A 27,758-nucleotide genomic window follows, 5' to 3' on the forward strand; every position below is an offset into this window, starting at 1 on the left:
AAAAAACATCCTCAGGTGAGGATTAAAAAAAAAAAAAAAAAAAATTCCAATGCTGGGACCTCAAACCAGACTGCTGAAATCAGAAAGGGGGACACGAGGCCCGAATACCTGTTTTTATAAGTTTCCCAGGGGATTCTTAGGCCTGAGAATTGAGAACCACTCTTCTAAATCTTTTCTTAAAGCAGTCTCAGAAAAGAGGAAAGGGAAAAAAGAAAAGAGAAAGTACTATAAAAAGGAAGGAAAAGGCACAAAAATGTACTATAAAAATGCAGGAAAATGAACATAAACTTGGCCTTGTTATAATTCTGTGCTGGACTAGCTTTGACCAGGAAGTTACTTCAACAAATAAAGGTAGCGGGACTCAAGATGACAATCTTGACAAGCCGTACAAAAAACCTCTGATACGAGAATTCACATTCATTCTGAATACTAGTAACCGTTCCCCCAGGGAAGATCCAGACACACATTTTATGTCAAAATGAATGATGTTAGGGGTCTCCTCCTACTCCTCAAACACAGTTCCTATAACTGCATGTCAGTACTTTAAAATCCATTCTCTTACCTTTCTAATAGTTGCGACACATATTGTGGAAAGGTTTAAAGGGTCTATAGCTTCCAATTTCATGCCTTCCTTGAACCATTCCCCACTCTGGTCTACTTCCTTTACCTAAAAAGTCACATGAAAGCACACCCACTGTTACAAATGTTGCCATTTTAATAACAAAAATGTTACCAATTTGAAAAGGTTTAACATGTGGAAATACCAAATGCCTTGTCCTACCTACCTAGTATTTTAACTCACACTTCCATTAGGGAACAGAGAGAATTCAGGCAAACAGACAGAATTTAAGACTAATTATAACCAATAGTAGTAACACCTCATGAATTACAAGGTCTTAATCCTTTTAGGTGAACATATGTAATTGTGATTTCCATAATTTTAGGAAAAAACCCACAACCCTCTTTCAAACATAATTTACAAATGAGGGTTCTTATAAAAACTTCTTACCTTAGCAAATAAATGTGGTGGTGTATCAAAATGTCCATCCTGTTTCTTTGTAATATCTACAAGGAAAAGTTACATACTAATCTGTCAGCATTTGTGAGAAGACCAAAAACCATGCTTCTTTGAAGGTTTCAAACTCACAAGGTATGTATACTCTAAAACACGGCAAATTTACATGCCTTCTACATTTATGATGAATAACCTTTAATAGTCAGTCTTTCTCTCTTCAGAGTACCTGTGCCATTAAGTACCCTCAGCCAATTAGAATGCCGGTAATTCCCAAGTTAGGGAATTACAACTTTAGGTTTTAATGTGTTTAGTATTAAGTCTAACCACATGTAATCCTGCTATTTTGATTAAAATTGAATGGAAAGGGAAAGGCTATCTTTAGATCTTTCAAATGGGCTGGATAATAAAAGTGTAAGGAAACAAATGTAGTTGTGACCAAAAGTGCATTATTTTTTATTTGAGAACAAGTGGAAGGAATTAGGACACAACTATTCCGGTGTGAAGCTTCCCTAATTAAGGTAGAATAAGCAGCCCAGTCAGCTAGAATGCTGTCTTTGACCTGTGCTACTCTGCAGAGAAAAATAACCAAGCAGTACACTTCAACCTCAGTGACACGGTCAGTAGTTCTCGTGACAGGTGCTTACCAGATCTTTTGAATCGATGGCCTATACTTCGAGACCAACCAATATGGTGGATTAACGGGCTGTGCATATGGCACCAGAAGTCATCTGTTTTATCTTCACTGTCTTCATACACTAGTCTTAATCGTCCTCCAATCACACTTTCCACCACTGCTACTCGTGTTCGACACAAATGTCTCTTGTCGACTACTTCTACTCTCATGCAAGGTTTGAAAGGATACTGCATACTTTCTGAAACCTTGAAACAAAAGCAGACAAAAACTCATTGGAATTCATGACAGAGGTCGACAAATCATGTTACCCTTGTACTATTAAAAATATTGATACTTAATACAGTTCTGGCTCACAAAAGAATTCCAAAAAACTTAGAAGTTACTTCTTTTTACAGAGCTCTTATTTGACATGTCAGTCCTAAGATCCTGTCTTTACCTTTTGTGAGAAATCGGGAGGAAGTGTTTTGGCACCAGTAAGTCGTTTCACTAGAAAAGCTTTCCAGTTTGTATACTTATGCTGAATAGCTAAAACAAAAGAAATAAGCAGTTACACTTTAGCAAAGAGTAGAACTGCTTCATAAAGTATTTGTTAAAAAAGAGCAACAAAAATAGAGAAACAAGTATGTCTAGCCAGCAAATAAGCTAGTTGAAACCAAAAAATATAATTTTAATTTCTATATCACCTTAATGTTACTATGAGTGAAACTGCATTAAAGTATGTGTATTTAAATTACGGTAAGGATAAATAAACTACTTACTTCTAGGAGGGACAAGAGGTTTTCCACTGGTTGCACACCAACCAACTGGATGGATATCAGAACTACATATATTGCACCAGAAGTCGAGAGCAGAGTCATTTTCAAATCCTTCATATCTTAAAAGGGCATTGTAACCTGAAACCAACAAATCAGTCACCACATAAGGAGAAAATGAATGAAATAAAACAGGATCTAGTTGCTGGTAATGGCTGTAAAACGTTAGTGTGCATCTGCAACAGAAACACCTGCAGGGCTTGTGAACAGACAGATGGCTAGGCCCCATCCCAGAGATTTTGATTTAGTAGATCTTGGGTGAGTCTGAGAATCTGCATTTCTAACAAGTTCCCAGTGACGCTGCTGCCAATGGTATATGGATCAGACTTTGAGAACCATTTGTACAATGTAATTAGTTTAACTCTTTTCAGAGCATAGCTTCCTCCTTAGAATATATTTCAATTTACCCATAGTTTCTTAAATTCTAAAGAAATTTGCAGTGAAAACAGGGTTGGAAAAGTTCTATTAGAATGTGTAGTCTTGAAAATGAAAGAAAGAAGATTGTATGTGCTAAGTTAGCAAAACCTTTTCAAGTCATTGAAACCCAGGTACAGTACATTTCAAAGAAATGATTTTATCCAGCTGATTAGGTGATCAACTATTCTTGGATAATTTGAATTGAGCTACTTCAAGAATCTAAATTTTCCTGTCCTATTTATTTGGAAATAAGACTTGAAAATGCTAGGTAAAGAAATTCAACAAATAGAAACAAGTCTGTGGAATCATTTAAAAATGATTATAACTAAGCAAATAGGAAGCCATATTTTGCAGAAAGAACAGAAAGTATAATATAACCTGTTTATAATTTAATAAACCTTATGTTGAAATAGATTAAAGTTTAATTTAAGGCCTTTAATGGAATAAAAGAGGCCCAATAAACTTATATTTCAGGCTGGGAGCTAAATTCAGTCAGCATTTTCATGTGCTAATATCTAATAAAAATGTATAGCATTAAACCTAGTTTTAAAATTCAGTAATTCATAGAACAATTCATGAGTCTGCTAACTGTTGCTGAGCTCTAGTTCATGATTAACATCAGGCTCACTTCTAAAACTTCACTGAAGTGGCTTAGAATACGATATATGAGGCAATTAGATAAAATAGAAATGTAAAATCAGAGATGGAAGGTAGAAATAATTCTTTGATATTAAATGCAACTGACTTAAACACCTAGGACAGAAACAATATATTGGTGCTTTAAATTACGGTGTAGAGAATAAGACGGGCATTTAGAGAATGTTTATATAGCAGGGGAACATTTCAAGAAAAAGGTGGGAACTGAACTGGGTCATATGCCAAGTACAAAGCATGGGACATTCTTATGAGAGTAAGCAAAGGTACAGAGGTGACAGAGAACATGCCGTATGAGGCAGGACAAAGATTAATCTCATTAGAACAGATCACTGGTGTTGGGGAGCAACAAAAGATTTGGTCATTGGTATATGGTGCAAACCAAAGAGCTGTACATCCTTTAAGGCAGGGGTGGGGAATGTCCAGCCTGAAATCATCTGGTCTGGCCCTGCCAAGGCCTCACCAAAGAGAAGCAGTTCCAGCCATCACATTAGGGGGGAGTTAATGAAATGTTTGACCAAATCTAGCAGGCTAATTTTTAAGTTGATAATTCTGTTTGGCCTGAGAATGATGTTATAAATATCCAAATGGCCCTTGGCATGAAAAAGGCTCCTCACCCCTGCTTTAAGGACAAAGAAGCCATTAAAGATATTTGAGCAGAAAAATGGAATTAACATCACTTTTAGGTAAATTAAGTCTACAGCAAAACACAGTGAGCAGTGTGCAGGGTGACTGGGGGAGAATTCCTGGAAATAGGACCAGAAAGAGTACACCTCTTCCAGTGATCTAAGGACAACTTTTCTTATTTGAGTGGCTGCCCCTGCTCTAAAGTACTACAGTGCCCTACACCACCACTACTCACTAAGCACCTTGTCAGAAACACATTCAACGTTTGGTAGGTGTAAGCTTGCTGAAGAAAACAAGTCTTACACTTCCGCACGCCACCTGCCTGCAGTGTCTAACACAGAAAATACCCCACACATTTACTTCATGAGCGATAAGGTAATAAGGGCCAGGTACACAAAAGTAGTGGGAATGAAGAAAAAAGAACCCAAGAAACATGACATTATCAATACTAGTGCACTTCTGGTATTATGAATCATATGTATTTCCCTATTCCAGTTGTTGTCAAACTCTATTATGGCCCACAGATCTGGCCTGATTTAAAAAGAAAATACGTTTTTATTGATTTCAAAGAGAGGAAGGGAGCAGGGGAGAGAGAGAAACATCAATGATGAGAGAGTCATTGATCGGCTGCCTCCTGCACGCCCCCTACTGGAGATCGAGCCCGCAACCTAGGCATGTGCCTGGACTGGGAATCGAACAGTGATCTCCTGGGTCCCAGGTCGATGCTCAACCGCTGAGCCATGCTGGCTGGGCTGGTATTTTTTATAAGTCTGCCATCTAATAATTTTTAATGGTTGAGAATAAACAAAGGATAGTATTTCATAATATGTGACATTCAGATAAAATTAAAATTTTGGCACCTATAAATAAAGTTGTACTAAAACTCAGCCATGCCTATTCATCTGTGTATTGCTATGTCTGCTTTCATGCTACAATGGTAGAGTTGAGCAGTTGCGACAGATTGCATTGCCCAAGAAGCTGAAAATATTTATGTCTGGCTTTTAACAGGAAAGTTTGCCAACCCCTGACCTATTACCATACTTACTTATTTGGCAATATTTGCAAAATTTACAACTATGCTTCCTTAAATGTTACAAACAATAGGCATTTTCTAGTACATTATGCGTGCTTTTCACCTGCTAATTTTACAATTCCAGCAATCCAGAAGACTTTGGTAGGTAGGCTGCAGTCTGTATTGGGAACTTCTACTCTCACATTTTCTGAGATATCACCCCAGCAGGTCCCCATAGGTGCCTGTCATATAAAAATTATTAAATTATCATCTTAGTAACATAAAGTCTAAAACATACCATTAAAAATTAAGCATTACCATCAATAATAAAAATATTAAACTAAAAATGCCATTTAATTCACTTTTCTTTAAAAATATAATTGTTATTCCCCTTTTCACAGAATTCTGTTCAGGAAAAGCCAGTGACAAGCTCAAGATGAAGAGGGTTCACATATATTAGAATAGATGCATATTGACTTCAAAATTCAATGCTGTCCTAATACAGCAATTCTTGTAAAAACTGAATCACAACTTGATAGATTTCACAGGATAAAGTTGACTTAAGAAACTCATTATTTTAAATTTGCACCGAATAAATGCACTTTACCTTAATCTCTAATTTTAAAAGATCTCACTAAAGAGCAGAAAGAAAAATAATTCCCATCAGCAATGTGGTTTCCAATAACAAAGGAGAAACAAAACTTAGTTATCTGTATTTTCAGCTTAGTTAAATTCACAGAACAGAAATATAGCCTGTTGAAACAGACATGTGGCAAAAGCACTGGGTAAAGTTATTTAAAAGTTGGAGTTGAAGAGTTTTTGGAGATGCATACTATGGTAAATTGTGAAATAATTTATTTCTAAATTTCTCATGCAGGAATTACTATAAACAAAGAGAAAACTTTCAATGTTAGAACTGGTAACCACTAGTCTCCACACCAAAAGGTTAAAATGGAGATCCAGAAAACCAATAAAATGACTATCACAAAGGGAGTTCCCAAAAATCTCACATATGTCCCTAAATTACAATTTCTACTACATTTTAATCCTTAAAACTTGAGGCCATTTACAATTATCTGGAACGTATGCAATGATTAATTAAATAAGTGAATTCAGGAATATAAATGCTGATAATACTGAACAGTCTCTGCGGCCCTTGATATCAGCTCCTCATAAAATACAATTTAGAAACTTGATCACAGAGAAAAGGATTAGGTGAGGTTATAAAAGACCTGATAATACAAACAAATCAGGAGAAGACAAAATATCTTCAAAGCTCAAAGATGAGTAAACAAAGACATCTAGGAGTTACAAGAACTAGCCAATTTGAACACCAGGCAATGTTTTCCATGTGAGGCCTCCCATACTTTCGCAAATGCTAACCCAACAGGAGGATTAGTCTAAAATAGTACTTGACCCCTATCCTCTCAACAGTTTATATGGAACTTCTGAAGGAGAGGAAGAAAATGTCAAATAATACTGAGCTAGGATAATTCTGGAACCAAACACAGAAATCCATTTGTGGCTACTGCTTCAAGTAGCAAACAATGAATCTGCCTCAGTAACTTGGAGACAGTGGCCTCTCTCAACGATTTGTGATTCTGGAAGGGTACACATAACTATCTCCTTGAGCTGTGCAAAAACAATACATCCATCACAACTACCTCTTTCTGCTTTTTAAAAATTGAAATATTGGACTCTTCAGGTTCTGCTATCTCCCCCTATATCACTCTAGACTGTAGGGCCATCCCTATTGCCAGCAGATATGATCAGAAAAGGAGAGGCTGGAAGGAATATAGGTAACATAGATTAAGCTAAGATAAATGAACACAAAGACCATGTATTCAATTCTGTGAGGATGAACCAATCAGAGCAGACAGATGCAGTTAAATGTATGTATTAAATTAAGGGAGGGTATTCATTCCTTTGTTAGGCTGCCAAATCTTATGGATTTATTTTTCATTGAGAAAGAGGCATGGTACTGCTGACCAGTTGGAGTTTATGTTGGCATACTGTTAAGTGAATTTGGCATTCAGGACTCCTTTTTGAACTAGATATGACAATGTCATACTGACTTAAAAAAAAAGCCTTAACAATTGTTTGGAGAAAATAACTTTTAGTCATATTTTATTAAAGACAACAAAGTATCAATATGCTCACTTGAAAAATTAAGTTAATGTTGACTTTAGTGGGGGAGATTGTTTTGGTCCCTACAGTCTGGATTGGTATAGGAGAAAGTAGCAGAAAGTGACATTTGTTCTTGCCTGTAAGTTTGTGGTTCTGCTAGGCCCTCTTAAACCAATCCATATGGTTTACTCTAAGAAAAAAAAGAAAAAAACAACAACAAAAAAAGAGCACCACAGTCATTGCACAGTATGTGCTCGATGTGTTAATAAGGTAATTTTATAGATATATCTGCCCTTTTGTTTAAAATGAATATTCTTAAGTGTGGAAGACTAAATGACCCAGGGCTTGACAGCCATCTTCATCCAAGTCATCTGTCTTCTCTTGCTGGCAGGAGGGATACCTCTGAAAGTCTGGATTGGCATAGCATGAACTAGCAGAACCATAATTTACAGGTAACAACAAATTTACCTTCCAGACTCAGGGCGAGAGGTCCACCTCAGGCTCCTCCCAAACCAGGAAGATGTGCTTCACCACTTCCTGCTCCAGGGCCACTCGTGAGGGCTATCTGGGAGCGACTCTCCTTCCCTGCAAGGTAAGCTATCATCAGGTCCTGCAGGACACGGCCAAATCCAAACGCTGAGGCTCCCCAGCACAAATGTACGATAACCTCCACCTCCCTGTCAGAAAGTAAGTCGGTGGGAAGCCTTATTTTCTGCACTCAAGAACATTCCCAGATAGGCCAGCAGCCCGGGACTCTCAGAGGGCTGATTCACTGTACACATGATGCTTCAGGGCAGAAACAGAGATTTCCTTCCACAGAGCTGTCAACCTGTAACTTCTGATAATCACACACAACTTTCAGTATTACAGAGTTTAAGTGGGCAGAGGTTACCCTGAAGTTGGAAATAGGTAATAATAAAAAAAATCAATTCTAATGATGATATGGCAAATGCGGAAAAAGCCACCATTAAAATACTTTTAAGACCAGTAGGCATATGATTACTAAAGCGCACCAAGTAGAAAAAGATAACATATTACTTGGCTAAAAAAAGGGAGAAAACATTACAGGAAATTAACTAGAAAGAAATTAGAACTCCTAAATACTACTTGCTAGAATTAACAGGGGGAAAAAGCTTGTTCCCTCTTTCTCCAGAAATCCCACTCACCTTTTGATACTAGAATCTACTTTTTGGGGTGGTAGTAGCAGGGAGATGGGGAGTGCATGGAGAGTACAGAAGGAAAATGGGATGCTTGGGGTGGACGATTATAATTGAGAGAATGTCATGTGTACATAAAAAGAGAAAGCAGTGGTTAGTAGTTTGAAAGGCATAAAACATACGTAACTAAAAAACATATTAAACCAGTATTGTTTAAGAGTCGGGAGACTGCAATAGAAAACCACTTCAGAAAACAGACCAAAATTAAGAAAATAATCTAGATTATTTAGGTTTTCTTTAAAACTGGTGATTTTTATTATATCATAGTTCACTGCTTTCCTGCAGAGAATCTTTTGTGGCAAGACAGCTAACTCAGATGGAGCACTACCAAGTGTCAAAAACTAATTTAAGTTTTATTGCCATTAGAAAGAAATTCTGTCACCTAGGATGACATAGTGAAGATTCTAACATAGTTAAAATGGGTGTGAAGTCATATTTACTTTCAACTTTCAATAGAGTCATGTGTAAGTGCATATGTGTGGTCAAGGCTAGGGAAAAACTTTTTTTTTTTTACTTGAAAAAAGATTATTTTACTGATAAGCACATACATGAGAAATTTTACTATAAATTATTGTTACTGTACATATACAAACAAAAGAGCTTTTCTTTTGTTAAATTTAAAAATATACTTGTGATACATGTTGCAAAGAGATGATTAGAAAATGTCATGTAAGAAATACTGAGTAATATTTGTGGAGGCAGGATGAAAAAAAATAGTAAATTCGGCTTTAATTTTATGGCACACATGTACAAAGGACCTTTTATAAAAAAATACGAAACAACTATTTTCAAGGAGAAAAAAGTAGGATGATTACATTTCCGGCTTTAGCAATGACAAGAATACACCCCAGTATACATACAGTCCAAGTACCGAACAAACAAAAGAAATGTGAGACCTGTAAATACATAACTAGAGTACAATTTTAACTTTTGTGTAATTCATGTACATTTGATGTTAGCACATTTTGCCTTCCACTGTAATACCTAGGGAAGAAATGTTTTACTTGATTTTAGAAAGCAAATAATGGGAAATAGGATTACTTCAATTTAAAAGACTAGGCTTTAAAAAAAATTCTGGCCAAGTAGCTCAGCTGATAAGAGCACTGTTCCAAGAGCACGCCAAGGTTGCGGGTTCGATCTTCAGTCAGGCACATACAAGAATCAACCAATGAATGTATAAGTAAGTGGCACAACAAACTGATGTCTCTCTCTCCCTTCCTCTCTAAAAATAAATAAATAAATAAATAAAAAAATTAGCAGTGCTTTAAAGCTAAATGTCCCCCATACACATAGATCAACTGGAGGTCCTCTTGGGTCCAAACATAAATTATTCATAGAAGAAAATAACCTGTGAATTTCATTACTGTATATATTGTACCTAACTGGCATGTGGTTCTGTATTGGTATTTTGGAGATTTTCACAGGATAGATCTGGATACTGCTTAGGGCTGTGAATAGAAAAAATATATATATTGGTCTCTGCCCCTGGTTCCTGGCACAGAGCTCTTAAAACCTTCATAATTTCCTAAGTAATAAGAGCATTAGAAGCACCTTTGGTTCTAGTATTTGGCCTTCGGCCCTGCTTCCTGACCCAGAGCTCCTAAATCCTTTGGGATTTCCTGGGTGAAGGAGTGTTTTTTGTTCTAAGGACACAACTCTCTGTGGGCTTCTAAACGCTTCAGGATAGGGGCTGGTCATCAGGAACACCAAGCTGTAATTGTAAGCTTGAAGCTTCTAGCCGATCAGATCCCTCACCTTCCAGGAGAGCGAGCGAGAGGACGGAAAGGAGATTGTGCCTGTGTGACGAGGCCTCCGTGACCATCCCAGAAGTGTCACGAGAGCTCTGGGCCCCTTTCCACACACCACACCCTATGTAGCTCTTCATCCGTATCCTTTATTATAAACGAGTATATGTGTTTTGAACCTAAGGGGTCATGGAAACTAATTTATAGCTGGTCTGTCAGAAGTACAGGTGATAGCCTGGGACTATTTTTTTTCTTTTTCTAAAGTATCTTTATTGTTGAAAGTATTACAGATACCCCCTCTCCCCACCGACCCTCTCTATCCCAACCCCTGGGACTTTTGACTGGTGTCCTAAGTGGGGGCAGTCTTGCGAGACTGAGACCTTATCTTGAGGGGTCTGGTGCTAAGTCCAGATAGTGTCAGAACTGAACTAGATTACAGGATACCTAGCTTGTGTCAGAGAGTTGCTTGATGTGTGGAAAATCCATAGATCAGTGTCAGGAGTATTGTCTGGCACTAGTGTGTGAGTACAGGAGTAGGAAGTGTTTTTCCTATAGAGGCTTAATTCAAATTGATGTTAAAAAAAATAAATAAAAAAACTTTCCAAAGCCCAAAATTGAAAATTACAATCTGGCTACTAAAATAGCAAGTTTCTTCATTTATAATAAGAGATGAATTAAATGAACTAGATGATTTTTAATAAATATTTAAAATTTTTATTTACTGACTTGAGAGAGAGAGAAAAAGGGAAGAGAAACAATGATTTGCTGTTCCACTCATTTATGCATTCATTGGTTGTTTCTTGCATGTGCTCTGACCAGGGACTGAACCTATGACCTTGGTGTATTGGGAAGATGCTCTAACCAACTAAGCTACTGGACAAGGGCTGAACTAGAAGACTTTTAAGATGACTTACAGCTTTGTGCGGTATGTTTTAGAATTAAAAGTGATATTATTGCCCTATCCAGTTTGGCTCAGTGGTTAGAGTGTCGGCCCGTGGACTGAAGGGTCCGGGTTCAATTATGACTAAGGGCATGTACCTTGGTTGCAGGCTTGATTCCCAGCCTGTCGGGCACATGAGAGAGGCAACCAGTTGATGTGTCTCTCACATTGATGTTTCTCTCTCTCCCTTCCACTCTTTCTGAAAAAGCAATGGAAAAAATATCCTCAGATGAGGATTTAAAAAAAAAAGAAAAAAAAGAGTGGTATTATCTAACTCAGTGGTTTTCAACCTCAGAGCCTGCCCAGGAAGTGGGAGCTGAGGGCCAAGGCTCCGGCCATATAGTCCCACTTCTTCTAGACCAGTCAGAGCAGCTTCCTCTTATCCTAGTTACGTTTATTAGGGAAAAGGGGAATTCTGATGACTAAAACAAACAAAAAATTGAAAACTACAACCTAGATAAAACAAAAGATATATCACAAATACGGCAATCACAATATACAGACTTCTAAATAGATATATTTAATGACAACTGAGCTTAATTTCCATTGCTAAATTATAAAAAATGTCAAACATTGTTCTAATTGAGCATAAACCACTATGCATAATTACAGCAATTATCAAAGAAAACATAGTCCTATGATACACTATGCAGAAACTTCATTCCCAGCAGACAGACCATGGAAAGAGAAATTCTACTCTTAAAATTCTATGACTTTAGGACTAATAATCACATTTCAGTGCCATTATATATAATGTGTGTACGTGGGATCCTTACTCCAGAAGAGTTGGAATATATTATAAAAGCAAGGCAGTCAAGGCTCTGACACCGCCCTCACCCCAATTGCTGGTTTAATCAGAAGAACTCTGCTACCATATTACACACTGGATAATTTAAAAAATTATGTTTGAATAAAGAATCCCCTAGGTGCAGGGAAAGGCTCCTAACCTGTGCTCAAGGTGAAAACAAAACATATGTAGAGTCTGGAGGAAGTAGGCCCTACTGATGAACCAGTGTTAGGACACATGTCAAGTCTTACAAGACTAGAAGACTGATAATATAAGGCAGGATCTCGTGTTCTCAGCTCCTTCTGACAATAGGTTTTACATAGCCAAAGCTAGTAACTCTTCTTGTAGACCCAGAAAACTCTCTGAGGGGGAGAACCATGAAGAGTCAACTCTAAACAACAAAACCAAGTGTGACCTCCTAAACCAATGGCTTCAGATGAAGATGCTGGTTAGGCAACAATGCCAACTCATTTGTCCTAAAATATACTAAGAAATTACCAATGTAAATTTTTTCCTATTTGATAAGGAGAAGGCTAAGTAAAGAAAGATGAGTGGAGCAGAAAGGCATTCAGGGACAGATGCCTCACTTCTGAGTGCAAAAGAGGAGGCTCCACAGTATTCATCATCATTATTATTTTAAAATTGGTTTTAGAGAGAGGAAGAGGGAGAGAGAGAGAGAAACACTGATGTGAGAGAGAAACATTAATCAGTTGTCTCCTGAAAGTGCCCTGACTGGGGATTAAACCCAAAACCTGGTATGTGCCCTGACTGGGAATCGAACCTACCACCTTCTGGTGTATGGGAAGGACCTCCAACCAATTGAGCCACACTGGCCAGGGCCACAGTATTCATTATTGATAACATGACTAAGGCTAGCTCCTCTATTCTATATAACAGAATACTTTAATCTTAAAAAAGCAAAGTCGAAAACAAAATCAACTGATTTCATTGAGATTTTCTTGCAAAGACTTTTAACACGGTTTAACCATTCAAACATATGGACATGAAATAAAACATGCTATTGGGACTTTAAAATGCTATTTTAAAAAGTATCCTGGCCTGGCTGGGTGTGGCTCAGTGGTTGAGCATGGAACCTAGGATCCAGGAGATCGAGGTTCAATTCCTGGTCAGGGCACATGCCCAGATTGCAGGCCTACATGCAGTTGGGGATGTGCAGGAGGCAGCTGATCAATGACGATTCTCTCATCATTGATGTTTCTATTTCTCTCTCTCCCTTCCTCTCTCTGAAATCCATAAAGATATATTTTAAAATTAAATAAATAAATAAAAAGTATCTTGACTACTTTAATAGCTTGACATAGCTTATGATATTGAAACATAAAAACCATTATTAATATAAAGATAGTAAAGACATAAAAGCTATTCAGGAGACAACACACAAATATTCCAGGAATCTGGGATGAAAGATTTATTATAACTGAAAACTTAATCTAATTCTGAGCTTCTTAGTACCAGAAGGAACTATCTCAAGAGAAGACGGTAAACGATTTGCTTAGTAGCTCTCTTTAAAGCTGCTGTTGCTGTGTATTTAATATATCTCACAAACGTGACACCACTATCAACATTACAGTAAAATAAATCATCTACTTTACATTGAGAGAAAGTATCTAAGACTCTATTTAAGTTGGTTCAGATAACCACTATGCCATCAGGTCTAAGGGCTTAACACCTGTACTTTCACGACAGAAAACTAACGAATGAACTTTAATTTCTATTTCCCCACTAAATTAATATGCTTGGCCTTGATCAAAATCCTGTACTGGCCACAAATGAATGAAAATTCATTTGGATTTCACAGCAAGGACTCAAACTCAGTTTTCTTTACATGCTGTTATTTAAAAGTACAGCCCTAACTTAATAAAATGTTAAGTGTAAACAAAATTTCATTCATTAATTCTCTAAACTCTCTTTTCTTCTTATACATGGTCAGTAGCAGATAGAACCTTTGAATATAAATTGAACTGGTAGTTAGGTTAAAAAGTATTAGAGATAATTTATCACAGATAATAGAATAAGGAAAGAATAGAATTAAAAGGAGAGAACTTATCATCAGATACATTTTAAACATAATTTTGAATTATTTCCAATGCTTTGCAACAATCTAATTGCAAAAAAAAAAAAATCTTGCAAAGGGTTTTGCATGATATATATCACATATTTCAGCCCACAATGCTGTTTTACTAACAGTTCCTTCTTTGCTTTGTGATTTTATATTTGGAGACAAAAATGAAACTGGACAATCTTTTCTCTTCTGAATTATCAGGTCAAATCACAAAGATTTAGGTAACATACATGATAGATGGTTTCTATTAGGTTGAACCATATGACATTGTCAATGTACAACTATTTTTGACATACAAAACCAGCAACCTAATATGAAAACTGGATGAGACTAGTTTTTTTTCCTTATTTAAAATAATTTCAGATTCCAATTTCTTCACACAAAGCTTTCACTTATAAAACTTATAGAAGTTATTTTTTAGCTTTTGGTAAGTATAATAAAAAAAATTTCAATTACAAGGTATAAAATAAGATCTAAGGTTAACGATGCTTAGGTGTTATTGTACCTTCAGATTTAAGCAATGAATAAGCCTTTCGATATGAGGTGAGAAATTCCATACTCACGTGTTTAAAGCAGGTAACTGGAGCTGCTATAAAGCTATTGCTATTGATGTAGTTACCCCAGCTGAAACCTTCCATGGAGACTACTGTTGAAATAAAAGAAATTCAGATATGTTACAATTCTCGAATTTTTGTTTTTCCAAAGGCTATTATTTTAAAATGTGAAATAATATAAAATTAATTTATCACCTTTACAGTTTTTCTGTAAAGATTAAAGAATTTCTCTAAATGAACATGAACTTTGGCATAAATCGTATTTGCAAACAAATAGCAGTTTAAGTCTTTTATATACAATATACGCGCTCATAAGTGAATTAAAAGCTCTCCAGTTCAAAGAACAGCTGAGAGCAGATGTGTTCACAATAACAAACATATGGCTATGGCTACTTTTGTTTTTATTCCCACACAGTTCTTACTGTGAACCTCAGGGCAAAGTCTATCCAGTATCTACCACCTAATACTAGGGATTTTCATTACCTTACGCCCTACTTACCTCCCTGCCTTTGCACTTCTGTAAAGAATCTCCTATTAGAAATGGTCCTTTCCTCTTATGACTCTCTTCTCCCCAATCCCTTTGAAGCCTGCTAAATGTCCTATTTCTTTGCCAATTATCTCCACAATGCTCCCTACCAACCAAAGCACAGAGAATCAGTACATAAAGAATAAATACTAAACCAAGTAAAAACCATTGATATTAAGGACACTGTCACAAGTGCTGGACCTTGTGAATGCAAATATCCTTCTGTTTACTGAAATCAAAATTATCATCAGGAAGACTAGTGTCATGTGTTAATATAGCACAGAAATAGCTTAGTTAACCAGAATTCAAAATTAAAATGTCATTAATTATAACTAGATGAATCAGTATACAATTATTTCACCTCTATTACATTCAACCACATTACCTGCTTTAGTCTTTGCTTGATTTTGCAAGGTAGCTTGATACTGAGCATATGCAGCTAGTTTAGCAACTAAAGGTTGTTTCTGAAGAACTTTTGCTTTCTTTGTTGGAGGCTTACCCTAAAACAAGAAGAGTTAAGTAAATAGGATTCTTTTCACCCCACCCCCCAACATAAAAAACTAACTTGATTGCATACTACTCATTCTGCTAAAGTAAACATCGAGGGTTTAGAAAATTATTAAAGCAGAGGGAACATACAAGGAATTTTAACATGAGAAATGTTTTCTGGAGTTCTGGCACAACGTAGATATCTAATATGGGTAGCAGAGCTGGCATAGACAAAAACAGCAATATGCAAATTAATATGTTAATAAAAAATTACATCCCATAAGATGTTAAAATATAGGCTGTGGTGGATACTTGATTCTTTCTTTTACTAGAAATCCAGTGGTTATTCACTCATGCAGGTCGCCAAGCATTGCTATTTGTATGGTAAGAAAAGATAACTTAACGTTTAAAGAGCAAGTGACTGAGGTTTATACCTTTAGTGCTAACGCAAAAGATCAATGACAAAATGATCATGGGCCAAATTCACAGTGTGACAAACTGCCATCCATTTGGGTACAGACCAATGCTCAGGATCTTTAGGCACTGTCTTTCTGAAATATAGAAATACATCTAAGTGATGTATTTCCTTAATTTTGGGGACTTAAATAATCCTTTCAGTGCTATGTAATGATCACAATAAGCAGTTAAAGGAAAGTAAGAAAAATGTGATCAGCAAAATAAAATATATTACAAAAATCAGATTATGTAATGCCTTTAAAACATTGTTTATATGCTACAATAGTAACAACTTAGACAAATGGTCAACTCTCCAGTCATTCTGTAGGTATTGGTGTACATTTAGAGAGAAAGATGATTTTCCTTCTAAATCATGAACGTTTACAAAAAGGTTAGTTGGATTAACTAAATATATTTGGTCAAGGTATCAAATGGGTTGTTATCAAAAGTACATAGCAAAAATGATGGGAAAATAAAACCAAAGGGTAAATCATATTCCTGCAAACTCTGAAAGTTTCTACCTTGATGTTAATCAAAAGAAAACAAGGGGGGAAAATGACTTCGATTTCTGCATATAAAATGGTATTTATTATATTTATAATTATTTAGAAAAAGGGAATTTATTTTTAATTTGTTTACATAATTCAGTTTATTCTGTATACTATGCTCTGTCTCCTTGTAATAGCTGTCAATTTTATAGACTGAAAAGACACTGGAGCTGACTATTTCCTCAGAATGTGGGGTGTAAAATGATAATCAATGGGGCAGAGGTGGAGTGCAGTGAATCACAAAGGGCAGGTAAACGGTGAAAGCCATAGAATAACAGATATAAAGAATAAGAAGGTTTCTGTACCGTTACCTGAAGTCTGGCCAAAATGCTTGCCTTCTTGGAATTAGACGAATAACTTCTTGAACATGAAACGCTGCAGAAACGCTTTGTTTTAGAGTAAAAAGCATCTCGCACACCAACCATCCCACACATTTCGCAGGTAGCTAATTAACAAAATAAAAATATTGCTGTCACGATCATATAATAAAGTCAATTTAAATCAAATTTAATTTCTTCGACTATCTAAAAGTTCCAACTAAAAAATTTTCCTTCTGCCCTGGCCAGTGTTGCTCAGTGGTTAGTGTCGGCCCACAAATCAAAGGGTCATGCGTTTGATTTCCAGACAAGGACATGTACCTGGGTTGCAGGTTCGATCCCCGGTTTAAGCACATATGGGAGGCAACAAAATTGATGCCTCTCTCACACTGATGTTCCCCCCCCCCATTCCACTCTCTCTAAAAAAACCAAAGAAAAAGATATCCTTGGGTGAAGATTAACAACAAAAAATTTTTTTCTTTTCTAACAGATAGAAAATTTCTTCTGTTATACAAATGGTAGAAAAACCTAGATGAAAGTTGGAGAAAAGACTGGTATGATGACATGGCTAGGAGGTCCAGAAGGTCTGACAGGCTTTAAAAAGTGCCAAAAGACACAAACAAATATAAATCAGATCCAACTAACATTTCCTTGGTGCTCACCAGGTGCCAGGCATGTTCATATACATTATGAGCTGCAGTGTTTGAAACAATTACAAAGGATAAAAAGTGTAACATAATCGAGGATCAATACAAAGTGTTGCATAAGCCTTTAAAATACTGCAGAGATTAAAACCTAAATATAACCAATTCTTGGAAAAATGCTAAGGGCAATACAAGGATTCCCTCAAGATAAGTTCAGAAAAAATTACATCCCAAAGGGACAGGGCCAGAGCTCGAAGTAGGTGTTCTATTATTAACTAATAAAGGGCAACAAAACTCTACTATTGTGCCTCTTGTGTAAATTAGCATAATGGAGAATAATCTGAAAGGCAGAATACAAGGTTCACAAGAACTGAAGTTCAAAAAAGATAAACAGGTATATCCAGGAGTGGAACTGCTCAATTATATAGTAGTTGTTTTTTTAATTTTTGAGAAATTGTCATACTGTTTTTCTTTATTTTTAATTGATTTTAGAGAGAGAAACATTGATGTGAGAGGGAAACATTGATCAGTTGTCTCCTGTATGCGCCCCGACTAGGGGATCGAACCCACAACCTAGGTATGCGCCTTGACTAGGAATTGAACCCGCAACCTTTCGATGTATGGGACCACGCTCCAATCAATTAAGCCACCCGGCCAGGGCAGGAATAAGACATTTTTAAGATGGCTGAGTTTAGTAAGTAAAAGGTTACTGAAGAGCTTTCAAGTCTTACACCTTGGTTTAAAAAAGATCCATCGCAAAAGCATAAGACTGGTTTAAACTGGTTTAGTTCATGTGGTCAAGATCAAACGGTTTTAATTACTTGCAAATTCAGTGTTAGTTTCAAAAAAGTTAAAGAATTTTGATGGCGTGAATGGACACACACTGTCCAGAAAAACAGGAGATAAAAGCCTGAAGCACCTTCTGCCCTAATCACATAGTGTGACCAACCATTTGCCTGAGGTATTTTCCAGAATTTGGGTCTTTCAATCCTAAATCCAGGACAGCCTCGGGCAAATCAGACAGAACAAGTTGTCACCCTATTACTACATAATCTAAAGTATCCCCAGAAGACAGTGAGCAGGATATTGACGAATTAAATCAGGGGGATACTATGAGAATGGCTGAAGCAGCTAGGGTTACTCAGTGTGCCCCAGAGATACACTAGGACTACATCAGAATTATTCTGTGTACTTTTAAAAAAGCAACATTAGGACCGAAAGACAAAAGTTAGAGCAAGGACAATTTTGATTCAATATAAAGAATACTCTTATAATTAGAGATACCCAATCACTAGAAGTGTTAAAACAGAAAACTTCTTATACGGAATTGTTACAGAGGGAGAGTCTTTCAAATCTGTAAGTGTGCTAGCCTACAGACTTCCAATTACATAGGGTTTTATTATCTAATTATAAAATTTAAGTCCACTTTAAGTTTCTCAGCTGCCTTGTTTTTATTTTGTCCTACTTGCTTTCCACCAGAAGGTGGTAGGCGGACAAAGTAAAGAGATCAGACACAAACTGCTCTACTCTAGAACTGTAAGTTTCTTCCAACTGCACTTTAAAAATTCTGAGGGGACACGACTGAAGAAACGGAATCAAAACGTAAGGCTGTCTAACAGGTGAAGCTGTTCACCGGAGGCGGAGGTCTTCACACTCACCCATGCCGGATTTACCATCTGGGTACGTGTAGACTTGCCCATTGTTCTTGATGATTGGGAGATTGGAAGGTAAAGGAGCAACTTCTTCCTCACTCTCTTCGGAGCTCGAGCTGCTACTTGTGTCCTCACTGCAGCTATCATAACCGTCAAACATCCCGAATGAGTCTCTTCTTTTCCTTTCGGGTGGCGAAGAATGTTCAATCTTAAAAGCAGAAGAAATTAGTAATATGTGACACAGCACTCATACACACCCCCTAAAAGACCTTAGAGTTCAAACTGTGGTAAATGAGGTTTAAAAAAATGAAAATCTAGCCCTGAGAAATGATAATTTTATAATGAAAAGCTAGACATTTGTGTCAAAATGGAGTCCTCCACTTCTCTGAGCACAAATTAGCTACGTTAGCTAGCAAGAGTAACGATAATGATGTAAGAACACTGACTGAATCAGGAGCTCATCCTGTAATTCAAGTTTGGCCATAAACTAGGTGTGTCACTTCTCTATAAAAGAGATTAGATAAGATAATTTAAACAAAAAATTGTGCTGGAATAAATGTAACAGATGATTTCTTAATTTGCCCTTCACTAGCAATTTTCAATTGGTGTGCTGCAAGAATTTTTAAAACATGTAAAGTCAGGGGCACTGACCTCTTTTTCCTTAGATTGTCAAATAAAAAAAATGACAACAGCCAACATAACAATAGTTGCCCAGTGTGAATGCCTTGGCTTAAACCATAAATATATAGGTCATATAATAGAGTTGTACCTTATTGGTCATGTTGCATAATAATGTCGTGTCTGATTGGTTAATTATTGGTACCAGAAATCCTTATACACAAGTATATAGGCACCTGATTTTTAAAAAAGTCACTTTGGAGCCCTAAGTAGGTAGCTCAGTTGGTTAGCGCGTTGTCCCAAAAAGCCAAGGTTGTGGGTTTGATCCCTGGTCAGGGAACATACAAGAATCAACCAATGAATGCATACGTAAGTGGAACAACAAATTGATGCCCCCTCCCCCCCCAATCAATAAATAAAATTTTTTAAAAGGTCACCTTGGAGCAAAAAGGGTAGAGAATTACTATTATTATTTTTGTAAATCAATAAAATTTATACCTGTTTTTTTTTTTTTTTTTTGTAAGATTGGCAAAAAAATGTATTTTTGGTGTGCTGCAGAATTTTAGTAATTAGCTTGTGTGCCATGAAATAAAAAAGGTTGAAAATCACTGGTCTAGACTGTAATAATTTAGAGCATACGGTAAATACGTGGATGCTTTTTAAAATCACTGCTAAGAGTTCGAGAAGGGTTAATTGAAAATTTTAAATATTAGGGACAATTTTTAGACAGTAGCTATTTCAAAACTTATAGAAGATAACATTTCTACATATGCAACCCTATTTCATTGTTTTCTTTAACATAAATAATGGTTTAAAAAAACCCCAATTATTACAAGCTAAATATTTTCTTTTCAAAGGAAAAGCACAAAGACACTGTATCTTTTGCATTGAATGCTACTCATGTTCCTCTAAAAAATATTCCTTCACTCAAGCCACAAAAATACCCCCCAAAACTAATATACCACTACTCCAACCTTTCCTGAAATAAATCCCAAAACTTTTATTAAGAAGAAAATAAAAATAAAATAGGAGATAAGAGAGAAAAAAATATTTGAAAGAGGAAAAAAAAGTCAAACTGTCATTAAACATGTAGTGAGCATCGACAAAAGAATTTTTAGAGTTTGGCACCTATCCTTATTCTTTGGCTTTAATCATATATATATATATATTTTTGGTATCAACTTACACTTCATGCACAATTTCTTTTCTGGTTAGTTAACATGACCAATAACAAAGCTGGTTCTGTTAACTAACTTCAAAATAAAACTGGAAAATCATGTTAGGTGACTAAGGCCTTGAATATAAGGTGAGGGATGACTGCAGGTGAGGAAACCTCACTTAACATTTGGGCGTATATGGTAACTCTTCATCCACCACAGAGAAAGTCGAAAGAGAAGATCTAAAAAATTCATGCACTGAGTAATATGAACCTAATATTTAGAATAACGGAGGTAGATACTAGATAGAAAAGCTAAATGAATTAAAAGTAGTTATCTCATGAGCGCTGAATTGGGAAGAAAAAAGGACTGCTGCAAAGAATACGTTTTTGGCAGTATTTTTATCATTGTTTAACATTGTACAAGCAAATGTATGTCTTTTACAAAAATAAATGTTAATTTTTATAAAGTATAAAAATTCATAAAACTGATAACATCTGAGAGATGATATCTGGCATTGGCAAATTTATGCCATCTTTTTGGAACGCAATTTGACATTACTTATGAAAACTTAAAAACGAAAAACAGTATGCCTTTTGACCACGTATTTCCACTTTTAGAAATCTGCCTTTCTGAAACACTCACAGGACACAAAAATCTATGTGCAAGGGCTTCTTGCAGCAATCATGTGACAGTTAAAAACTGGAGGCTGCCCCGCTGGGCGTGGCTCAGCAGTTGAGTGTGGACCCAGGATCCAGGCGATCAGGGTTCGATTCCCGGTCAGGGCACATGCCTGGGTTGCAGGCTCGATCCCCAGTCAGGGGCGTGCATGAGGCAGCCGATCAATGACTCTCTCATCATTGATCTTTCTATCTCTCTCTCCCTCTCCTTTCCTCTCTATGAAATCAATAAAGAAATATTCAAAAAAACACCAAAAAACTAGAGGCAATCTAACCATCAGTAGGAGAATGGTCAGCAATAGGTAAAATAGTGAAAGATGTAAATTGTAGATTATTAGTATGACTCATTTTTTATTAAAAGAAACAATATATACTGGTGTATGCACAGACTGATATATCTATACTTGTTTATATAAGCATTTACAAAGATCGTACAAGGAACTGCTACACTCTTAACAGGGTGAGGATGGGATGGTAGAATGACTTAAACTTCTTTATGGTTTTCATTTTCTTTTTTTAAACAGCAAACATGTAATACTTCTGTAATGAAAAGTAAAACAAAACAGAGGCTTTTATAGTGGCAAAATGGAAGGAGTCATGAATCAGTGGAGTTTCATTTTCCTACTAAAACTGTCACCCTGATGAACCTTTCTCCCTATAAAGTAATTAAAAGGTACAGTCATTAACTTGCTGGTATAATCAACCAAAAGGTCCAATGAAAGTATAAACTTTTCTATGAGAAATTTTACAGAAAATATTTGAGATTCCAAATGCAAACACGTATAAATATGCAACCAAGTAATAGCGCAATTTTGATATGAATAAACTTAGTAAAAGTTAACGACTCTCCATTATCCACACCAACAGAATGACCCACATAACTTTCAAAGTTTTATATTTAGTCACTAAATATTTAAATTTGAAAGCTGTATGTGTGAACTTACAAAATTCAAAATAAAAATAGATACGCTCTGATGACTGGACTCAGTAGGCACTAAGAGCTAACTCGGCTCTTACTGGCCTCTTCCTCCTTCCACCATGGGATGGGTGGGAAGCACAGTCTAGCAGAGGGATGCGATTCACTAGTCTGGACAGACAGGCCTTCTTTCTTTCTAAGCTCACCATGAGGAAAAAAATTAATGGTAAGAATTTGGGATGACTGAGTTTTTGTTTCCCATGAGTTCAATGTGAGAGAAACAGTAAACTTAAGTCAATGACACGATCAGGAGGAAAGGGAAAGTAATAATATCCTGAATAACTCACCCAGGGAAACTAAGAGGTACCCAGGGAACATCAGGAAAGGTGAATATATTACATAACTATATTCTGAAATTTAAAGTAACAGTGAGCAGAAGGAAGCTATTCTTTGATCTATAAGAAATACAAATTTCTACCTCTTTGGGTTCTGGTTCTACCACTTATGACTTGGGATGTAACAATTACTTGGGTCTCAAGTTTCCCTCTCTTCTAAATAAGGAAAACACCACTTACCACACAGGAAGGATGTATGATAAAATAAATAATTCACATGAATGGGCTTTCGGTTCTTCAGAAGAAAGCTATGAATCCTTAAGTATGAACCTGAAAAGCTATTAAAAATAAGACGACCATGTCAAAATTAAGTCTGAAACACAGTAGCCTAGAGGGTCTTTAAGATCATTATTAGCTATCAATTCTACCCAAATAACAGAATTCATACTAATGCTGTAGTACAAATGTAGGTTGAGCAATCAATCAGTATCATTTATTAATATGTTAGTATAGCGAAAAAAAGTTAAATAGGTTATTCGGCATCATGTTGATTTGATACAACCTAAAAGTATTAATGTAAAATGATGACATTTCTTGGTGTTCATCTTTTAAAAACATATTTGGAACTAGTTGCTGAAAATATATATAACCACTGAACAGTAATATCTGTAGGGTATTAATAACGAAACAATTGCCCTGTGTGGCTCGATTGGTTGAGCAATGACCCCTGCACAGAAGGGTTGGCCAGTTTGATTCCCAATCAGGGCACATACCCAGGTTACAAGTTTGATCCCTGGTTGGGGCCTGTACAGGAGGCAACTGATTGATGTCTCTCTCTCTCTTTCCCTCACCTTTCCTCTCTCTAAAAAAACCACACAAAAACAACAACAACAAAAAAACAAGAACAAAATAAGGTTAAACACCTATGTGTACACAGGGGGTTATTTCTCTGGTGTATAAAATAATCTGAAACTAGCTAATTAAAGTTTTGAAATCTAAAATTAAAGTAATAGGTGGTATTATCCAATATTTATTGAGCAACATGTACAAATCATTATGCTAAGCACCAAAAATACAAGAAAGTGTTAGGGTTAATATGCCCTAAGTGGCCAAATAGTGGGAGGACAAGAAATTACTATATTAATTAAGGACTACTGTATACAACCAGTTCTTTAAGATTGAAGTAGGAATTGGATAACACAGTGAAAAGAGAAAAAGAAAAAGGGATCCTGGGAAGATAACATTTAAATGATCATTTATAGAAGCTTACATTTTCTTACACAGTGGTCACCACATCCGATTGGAGGTTTACAGAAACCTTGGGAGGGGGAGGGAGGCAGGGCTGATACTCAGCTCATATTTTAGATAAGGAAAATGAAGCTCAAAGAGATTAGGCAACTTGCCTAAGATCAGAGGTCAGGAGATAGCAGACCTAGAGCCAGGCCAGTTTGCCAACTCTATCCAGAGCTCATTTCTACTATGCTAAGTTATCAATACTGAAGTGAGAACTAGAAGGGAGCTCAGAAATCTTCTCATGCACTGTTTTTCTAACCAATGAGATAAAATACTTTGTGGGACATGCATTAAAAACATAGACTCCCAGAACCCACTAAAGACCTACTGAATGATAATCTCCAGGAGAGAGGTTTTGTATTTTGTACAAGAACTCTAAGAGGTGATTCTAGTTACTGAGCTTGGAAAACACTGTTGCATATCTGTATGCCCAATATGGCAGACATGTGGCTATTTAAATTATACTGATTACATCAATAAAATAAAAAATTGGGTTCTTGTTGCATTACCTACCTTTTAAGTGCTCAATAGCCACATGTAGGTAGTGACTACCATACTGGACAGCACAGATATATGGCATTTCCATTACTGCAGAAGTTCTATTGGATAATGATGGTTCTAGACCAACCTTCAACTGTGAGGATAAGAAAACAGAGGCACAGGATCTTGTCCAGTAAGTGCCATGAAGCTAGTTAATGGCAGAATCGAAATTCTAACCTAACTCTGCCAATGCCCCTCTTATTACAGCACTTAATCTCATCTCAAACTCTGGTTTTATTTGAATATAATTATTTTCTTTCCACCCTTTCTTGTGGGTTCCAGCAAAGCAAAAAGAAAAATTCTAAATTTGTGTGTGTGGAGGGGATTTCTTTAAAAACGGTTCATTAAAAACCCCCCAAATCATGATTAAATCTAAACCAAGGTGCAATCGTTGCATAAAATTAAAAGTAATCTTAGACAGTTAAGAATATCCTGGTATTAGGAGGCATAGCTTAGCTTCCTTTAACTGTTTTAAGTCCTTCTTCAATTGTCCTGATGTTTTTACCATTCTTGGATTTGAAATTCTGAAACTAATGATAATTTCAATTGGCTTACCTTAAAATTACAAATGTAAAACGGTTAAGTCTTATTTAGCAAACAGTTTTAAAGATGAAAAACTGAGAAACAAGTAGCAACCAAAACAACAGTGGCTAGTCTAATTTTATACTGTGGTCACTCAAACCACTGAGCACCACTGGCTTATAGTAATTCAGAGGTTTAGTATTTATGCCTTAATACATTGTTCTCACTTCTATGCTATAGTTTTACCTTTTGACTACTATGTCATGTTTTAAAACAATTTAAATTGTTTTAACTTCCAATGTAACTGAGGGAGGAGAAGCACCTGCACGTCTAGGAAGGTTTAGACACTAATTAGGTTAATATATAGCCAGCCATAAAAAACACAGCAATGTCTTCAAAATAAAACCAGTTGTTCCTGTCTAGTATGTTTAGAATGCAAACGTCTCCAAAGTCAGTCAACTTAAGTCGTGACAGTTCATGCTTAAAGCAAGCAGGAAATAACTTGGAGCTCCATATTACAGTATTAAAAAATTTAAAGAGAGAATTATACAGCTTTAGCAATTTTTTCTTAGTACCTAGTATTTATTGCCACGTCAAATTCCAGTGACCACATTTAGAGGAAATATTGTATGTCAAAGTTTGTATAAAAGTAAAAATTAGATGGTTAAAAAACATGGCCCAAATAAGATATTTATGAACTGATACTTATTTAAGACAGTTTGTGCCATAATTTGCAAGGCATCTAGAAGTCTGGGATGGGGTTCCATATAAATAGAAGCAATGTGTTATTCAGAGGAGGTGGTGCAAAAAGGTGGCTATTTTCTTTCTAAACACTGTTTTGTGTAGAGGTAAACAAATGAAAAAAACATACAGCACATTAGAGCAGAACAGCAGTCTCTAACATTTTAAACAGGACTAGGAGTTTAAAGTGAAATTTATTCTCTGGCTTTTAGACCAGGTTTATTACTTCTACATTTTATCTGTTATGCCTTGACTTCCATTTCACCACATTCAGAAGAGGAAATCATGTGCCCCCAAGATTCTTATGCCAACAAAACTACTTTTGGTGGGCAGTATGGCTCACCAAGTGAAGGAGAACATTAGCAAAACGCTAAGTGACAGACAATAGTTGAAACTCAACTCTCAACTACCAAGCACTAAGTACGGGTGCATACTAATGCAACGAGCATAAAAAATATTGCAAACTCTAAGCAAATATTAAAGTGTTGCAAAAGTTTCAAATCTCATAAAAGAGTTGGGAGAAAACAGAGAATGGAATGAAAGCATTGTGTAGGAGGGGCCCTGAGGAGGTCAGCTTGAAAGGAACACATAGGTCAAAGGGAGGGGAGGAAAGGGGTTTTTTGATCATTCATCTACCAGAAGATGCTTCTAACAGCTTCAGTACTATTCCCAAGGAGCAATTTTAGGCATCCTTAGGGAAAGTGACTTAGGCAACAAGCAAAGGTGCTTTGAGACAGGAGAACTACAGAGATCATGCTAAAATTTCTAACTTCAAAAAGATGAACTATCAAGAGAAAACAGCCACAAAATCCCCGGACCGTAATTCCCAAGCTTCTTGTAGAAAAATATCAACCATTCTCAGACATATAAACCGGCACTTTTGTGAAACTGACCCAGCAAAGTTTTCAGCTGGCCCTCACTATCTCTCAAACCCTCCTCCCTCCACTTCCCTGCTGTTCTTTCCTGGCACACAAAATATAGGCCAATGAGCTGTGGGTGGGTGAGGAGGATGTGAGAGAAAATTTGAGAAGTAAAAAAAGGGAGCAACTTAACAAGGGCATGAATGAGACGACAAGGTCTATTAAGGGTAGGCAAACAATCAGAGCTACTGAGAAACGGAAAGGGCTTTCCTGGGCAGCAGGGAACGCTCAGTGTGTTGTAGGGATTTAAGCAGAGGCCAGGCTACCTACCACTTGTCACAGAGGCTGCAGAGGGGACGGCTGCTTTTGGGTGACCTCTAATGTCTCTTCCGACTCTGAAACGTTAGGATTCTTTAGTTCACAAAAGAGAACGCAACGGTCACAGAAGCCCACCACTTAGAACCCTTTTAAACTAGAGCAGCCTCCACCGCGGCTTCCCAAACACCACTCCCACCTCTCCCTCCCACACGTGCCCACCCCGCCCCCTTTCAATATCCACCTCCACGTGCGAAATGCCTCGCGGCCCCGGCCCCGAAGCCGATAGGCTCCTTCCTAGGGGCAGCGCCACAACTGGTCCCCCCGGGGAAGGGAGGGCTCCACTCTCCCACCCCGGGCGCTGGGAAAGTAAAAGTCTCAAATCCAGCCTCCCTGCCGCACCAGCCGGAGCTAAAGGGGGAGGGGACGGGGCGCAGAGAAAACTTTCTTCTAAATTTTTTCTCCCAGAGAGTGTCGTTAGAGTGAAGAGAGAACCCCGGGACAGAAGGGGTGGGGGGAGGGGAA

General features: G+C 36.8%; 1 protein-coding gene across 6 annotated transcripts in view; it reads right to left on the reverse strand.

The window, feature by feature from the left end:
• MBTD1 (mbt domain containing 1) overlaps window positions 1-27,758 on the reverse strand; it is a 45,790-nt gene that overhangs the window by 17,163 nt on the left and 869 nt on the right. For 2 of the 6 annotated variants that reach the window (XM_087826216.1, XM_016203367.2), the window contains exons 2-13: window positions 27,249-27,313; window positions 23,203-23,300; window positions 19,263-19,464; window positions 16,949-17,088; window positions 15,536-15,650; window positions 14,634-14,716; window positions 5,296-5,413; window positions 2,408-2,542; window positions 2,086-2,174; window positions 1,660-1,894; window positions 1,010-1,065; window positions 563-667 (exon numbers count right to left, since the gene is read on the reverse strand). In XM_087826216.1, the coding sequence (XP_087682342.1) occupies window positions 563-667; window positions 1,010-1,065; window positions 1,660-1,894; window positions 2,086-2,174; window positions 2,408-2,542; window positions 5,296-5,413; window positions 14,634-14,716; window positions 15,536-15,650; window positions 16,949-17,088; window positions 19,263-19,416 (1,230 nt within the window). In that variant the 5' untranslated portion in view covers window positions 19,417-19,464; window positions 23,203-23,300; window positions 27,249-27,313. Of the gene's footprint in view, window positions 1-562; window positions 668-1,009; window positions 1,066-1,659; window positions 1,895-2,085; window positions 2,175-2,407; window positions 2,543-5,295; window positions 5,414-14,633; window positions 14,717-15,535; window positions 15,651-16,948; window positions 17,089-19,262; window positions 19,465-23,202; window positions 23,707-27,248; window positions 27,335-27,758 lie in introns of those variants that run through there. The other 4 variants (XM_016203370.2, XM_016203369.2, XM_016203368.2 and 1 more) reach the window with 4 other exon arrangements.

The sequence above is a fragment of the Miniopterus natalensis genome, chromosome 17 (assembly GCF_054644295.1).
Source record: "Miniopterus natalensis isolate mMinNat1 chromosome 17, mMinNat1.hap1, whole genome shotgun sequence".
NCBI classification, from domain to species: domain Eukaryota; kingdom Metazoa; phylum Chordata; class Mammalia; order Chiroptera; family Miniopteridae; genus Miniopterus; species Miniopterus natalensis.